At 54.8% G+C, this 5,407-nt stretch overlaps 1 protein-coding gene across 1 annotated transcript; it reads right to left on the reverse strand.

Moving 5' to 3' along the window:
• Window positions 1-1,130: 1,130 nt before the first annotated feature.
• Window positions 1,131-2,078, reverse strand: LOC131559610 (olfactory receptor 14A16-like). The gene has a single exon (XM_058808028.1). The coding sequence runs from the start codon at window positions 2,076-2,078 to the stop codon at window positions 1,131-1,133; it is 948 nt and encodes a 315-aa protein (XP_058664011.1).
• Between the last annotated feature and the right edge of the window lie 3,329 nt (window positions 2,079-5,407).

The raw sequence follows: 5,407 nt of genomic DNA on the forward strand, positions 1-5,407 counted from the left end.
TTTTTTCCTGGGAGCCTCCCTGCCTGGGATATTTCTCTCTGTGCAGTCCTAACCACAACCCAGCAAAGGATTCAGGTGTTTGCCCAGAGGACGTTACTCTCAGAGTGAAGTGGCCTCAAGGCCCTGTTTGTGCCACTGGAACTGTGCCAGCCCCGGGTGCTGCTGATGGTGTTTGTGCTCACTGGGGTTCATCTCCCCACACACACATTATGCACTGCTGAGATCTCCTCAGCACAGAGCAAACATGGCCTGCTGGCCTGGTCACTTGGTGTCCCTCCATGCAGGGACAAACAACCTCCTGCAGGTGGGGAGAGGCCAGTGCTGGCAATGGTGGTTGCAGGGGCTGGTGTGGGACAATTTCCCTGGGCCACCTTCCCAGGCTGCCCCAGAACAAAGACACAGCCCAGGCCCTGCTCTGCTGCTGCCTCAGGTCCATACCAGGAGCTCTGGCTGTGCCAGGACACTGCTGTGAGCCCCCCCTGCACACTCCGCCCCTGCCCCAGGCACTGGGCTCAGCTGTGCCAGGGCATTCCTGGGGCACATTGCTGACAGCAGCTCTGGAGGGGAGCAAAGCCTCCCTGCCCTGCCCTCAGGAGATGCCCTTTGCTGCTAGGGCTGCTGTGCTGGAGCCCAGCTGTGTCCCAGCAGTGCCCACGGCCTGGCCCAGCCTGTGGCCACAGCAGGGACACACAGCAGGACAGTGACCAAGCTGCAGGAGCACTCCGGCCTTACAGCCACAGCAGGACTGGCAAGGACAGGGTGCAGTTGGGCAGAGCAGATGTGGGAAGAGCCAGAGCCATTATCCCTGGCTGTGCTGCTGTGCTGGGAGTCTCTACCCTGCAGCCCTGCTCACAGGCACTGCCCCTGCAGGGAAAGAGAAGGGCTCAGGAAGAATTACGGGCACACAGGTCAGGGCAAGCACTTGTTTTTATTTAAATCTCAAGGGAAAAAGCCTCTTGCAAGTCTTCATATTTCAAAAGAAGGTAGATATTAATGTAGAAATGCTAAGTTCAATACTGCAGTATTTTGTAAAAAACATACCAACAATAGAAAAAAGTTACAAAATAAAAACAGAGACATAGGGGAAAAAAGGATGAGATTCTAAAGAGTTACATTCTGAAGGCTCTGCATCAGAAAATGGTTCTGAAATGCTTCTGAAAATACAGTACAATCAATTTTCTCAGGGCCTCCTTGAGCTCCTGGTTCCTCAGGCTGTAGATGAGTGGGTTCAGGGCTGGAGGCACCACTGAGTACAGAAGTGACAGGGCTAGATCCAGAGATGGGGAGGAGATGGAGGGGGGCTTCAGGTAGGCAAAAAACCCAGTGCTGAGAAACAAGGAGACCACGGCCAGGTGAGGGAGGCAGGTGGAAAAGGCTTTGTGCCGTCCCTGCTCAGAGGGGATCCTCAGCACAGCCCTGAAGATCTGCACATAGGAGAAAACAATGAACACAAAACAAGCAAAGAATAGAAGAGCACTTAGCACAAGAAGCCCAAGTTCCCTGAGGTAGGATTTGTAGCAGGAAAGCTTCAGGATCTGTGGGATTTCACAGAAGAACTGGCCCAGGGCATTGCCACGGCACAGGGGCAGGGCAAATGTATTGGCTGTGTGCAGCAGAGAATAGAGAAAGGCACTGGCCCAGGCAGCTGCTGCCATGTGGACACAAGCTCTGCTGCCCACGAGGGTCCCGTAGTGCAGGGGTTTGCAGATGGACACATAGCGGTCGTAGCACATGATGGTCAGCAGATAAAACTCTGCTCCAATGAAGAATGTAAAGAAAAAGAGCTGAGCAGCACATCCAGTGTAGGAGATGTTCCTGGTGTCCCAGAGGGAATTGTGCATGGCTTTGGGGACAGTGGTGCAGATCATGCCCAGATCACTGAGGGCCAGGTTGAGCAGGAAGAAGAACATGGGCATGTGCAGGTGGTGGCTGCAGGCTACAGCGCTGATGATGAGGCCGTTGCCCAGGAGGGCAGCCAGGGAGATGCCCAGCAAGAGGCAGAAGTGCAGGAGCTGCAGCTGCCGCGTGTCTGCCAATGCCAGCAGGAGGAAGTGCCTGATGGAGCTGCTGTTGGACATTCCTAACTCTGGGCATTGTGGACTGTAGAAACAAGACATTGAAAAGCTGAGACCAAGCTCTTGGAATCAACCCTATAGGGTTATTTTAGGAATTCCCTCAAAACTACTTCTCTACCTGTGGGGAAACTTCACTCAATATGTTTATTCTTGAGCTTGGGTTTATGCTCCTGATTTACTGATTCATCTTAAGCACTGCTCTCAGCCTGAACCCTGGGGAAGCCCACAGGGAAAACAGGGCTCCCTCTGCCCCATTGCAGTCAGACCTGCTGGTCCCCACATAGGTGCACTTTGCCGATTCCACCTCCCTCTAGTTCAGGGTGATCCAACTTAAACTGAGCTTGGAAAATTAAGTCGAGTTTTTAAAGACTCCAGTTTAAAAGTCAATTTATCTAAGCCCTTCTCTCTTTCCCTACACAGCTGGACAGGGAGGGATGCCAAGGGTTGGTCTGGCTCTCTGCTGCCTCGATTTGTGCCTACTGGGAGTTGTTTCTCTCTATCCAAGCCTTGTCCCTGCCAGTGCTGCCAGAGCCCAGCCCAGCTCTGGGGGCTCAGCTCTGCCCTGCAGACCCCTCCCAGCACAGGGCACCGCCCAGGGGCATCTCCCTGGAAGCAGGGCCTTAAGGGCAGGCCAGACAAACAGGGATGCTGCAAGCCAAGGAGCTGCTGCTGCTGTCTATAGGGAGAGGAGGCTGAGGAGGCACTTTCTGAGGGAGAGCTGAGGCCCATCTGCTGATGCCCAGGGTGACAGTGCAGGAGTCTAAGTGACACAGCCAAAGCTGACAGCCCCTTTCCCTTCCCTTTAGGAGAAAGCTGAGAACAGCCCGGGCCATACAGCACCATCTCCAGAGCAGGAAGAATCTGCCCTGATGGGGGTGGCTCCTTCCACCTCCAACTTCTTCCCTGCAGCATCCATGGGGAGCTGCCAGGCAGGCTGAGAGCTGCCCCTGGCAGGTGGCACATGCCCTGGGCTGGCCAAGAGCCCTGAGGGCTGCAGGAGCTACTCTGCAGGACAGCCCTGGGCAGCCCTGGCTGCAGCCCCAGCTTCACCCCCTGCAGCCGTCCTTGGCAGCAGGAGCCGTCCTGCCCTGTCCCTCTGATGGTGCCCAGGGCAGCCTGGCTCTGCAGCACATCCTCCTCCTCCTCCTCCTGTGCCACAGAGAAACTGGGAGAGTCCTCCTGACACATCCCCCAGGCTGTGGGGTGTGCTGGCTTCAGGAGATCCCTCCAGGAGCACAGGGGACATTGCCCTGCACCCACACACTCACCATGCACAGGGCTGTGAAAATGTTTCCCCAGGTGAAGTCTCAGCTCAATGTCTTCCCAATCCTGATTGCCTTCAGCCTGTCTCTGCCTGGCTCCTGTCCCCTCAGTGCCTGCAGGCAGAGCCCTCAGCCCTGCTGGGCTGGGAGAGGAGCTGGTGCTGGGAAGAGTTGTTCCTTTAAAGCTCAGCAGCACAGACACAGCCCAAGGACTTTAGTGAACCTCTTGGGACTTTGGTGTTGTTTACATCAGACTCAGTCCCTGAGAGAGTGCTCAAAAACTTCTCAAGAACTCAAAATTAAATTGAAACTCTTAAACATCTTGAAGATTTAATGGTTCCCACTGAGGAACACGACTGAGAAAGTGTCCCCAAGTTCCAGTTAGTGCAGAACACTGGAGGCAGTGATCACAGCTGGGGACAAACAAGGCAAAGGTGTCTCTGGTGCTGAGCACACATCACCTGGATGTGTTTTAGGGATGCAAAGGGCCCAGGCCTGAGCCCTAGCCCCTGGCCAGGCAGATCCTGTCCCTCCCTCCTTGCTCAGGGCTCTTCCCAGGATGGGCACTGGCATGTGGGGCTGTGCAATAGCAAGGGCAGGAGCATGGGGCAGCCCCTGCCAGGCTGCTGAGCAGGGACAAGGAGGCAATGAGGCCCCAGGCCCGTAAGGGTCACTTGTCCCCTCATGGCCTCAGGCCCAGTCCCAGCAGCCATGGCCAAAGTGTTGCCCAAGTTGGCTCTGGCAGGGCTGTCTTGCAGCTGCTGCCCATCCCTGTGCCCTGTGCAGCCCAGGCTGTCCCACGGTGTCCCTGCCCTGCGCCTCTGTCCCTTCAGGCTGGCGGCATCCCCCGGCTGCCCCACCTGGCTGGGCCCTTTCTTTGCACCCAGCTCTGCCTCCTGCCTGCCTCTGCCTCTCCACACAAAGCATTGGGCTGCTTCAGGCTCCTGCTGCAGATGTGCTGCACCACAGCCCTGCCCTGGGAGGGAAATTCCTTTCTCCTTGTTCCCAATCTGGGCCTCCCCAGCCACCCTTGGCATTGATTTTTTCTATTCAGGCTGTTCTCTACTTTGTCAGAATTATTCACCAACTCTGAAAGCACCCTTCAGTCCCTCCCAGGGCTCTCCTCTGCTGTCCTCAGTTTCCACCCCACTGAGCACAGAGCTCCTTTAGCCCTATACAGTGCTCATGTGCTAGAGGCCATGGGCACCTGGACAAGAGGCACTGTTCTTTTCTACAGGAAGGAACCCACAGAGCCCCAGGGTTTTGAAGGCAGATCAGAGGCAGTCACCAGAGGGCAAGGCCAGCCAGACCTGTCTTTCCTTACAGCTTTTGTCTGAAAACAACCCTTGGATATTTGTGGAGTTTTGGAGGTGGAATTCCATTTAAGCCATGATTGCTTGGAACAGAATGGCAGTTCTCCACAGGAAGGAAAGGGCAGAGCCCCAGTGTTTCAAAGGCTGATTAGAGGCAGACCCAAGGAGGCCAAGGCCAGCCAGACCTGTTTGTCTTGGCAACTTTTGTCTGGGAGCAGTCCTTGGGTAGATAGATCTTGGGAGGCCAAATTCCAGTTTTGTCCATGAGCACCTGGAGAAGAATGACAGTTCATTTCAATAGGAAGGAAAGTACAGAGCCCCAGAGTTTCAAAGGCAGATAAGAGCTAGCTGGCCCTCAGGAAGCCAAGGAAACCTAGACAGTCCTGGCAGCTTTTGTCTGGGAGCTGTCCTTGGATATAAGGAATTTTGGAGGCAGATTCCCAATTTTGGCTATGAACACCTGTACTTGAAAGATGATTTTTCCATGGAAAAAAAAGCACAGCCCCCCAGTGTTTTGAAGGCAGATAAGAGGTGGCCGCCAAGATGCCAAAGCCATCCAGAGCTGTCTGTTCTGGCAGGCTTCATACAGGAATCATCCTTCGATATAACTGAATTTGGAGGTGGAATCCCAATTTCAGCCATGAACCCCTGGAGGAGTGGAAGAGTTCTTTCCCACAGGAAGGAAAGCACAGAAGTTCAGGGTTTTAGGGTCAGATGAGAACCAACCCTCAACATGCCAAGGTCAGCTGGACCAGTC

Source organism: Ammospiza caudacuta, chromosome 7 (assembly GCF_027887145.1).
Source record: "Ammospiza caudacuta isolate bAmmCau1 chromosome 7, bAmmCau1.pri, whole genome shotgun sequence".
Lineage (NCBI taxonomy): Eukaryota > Metazoa > Chordata > Aves > Passeriformes > Passerellidae > Ammospiza > Ammospiza caudacuta.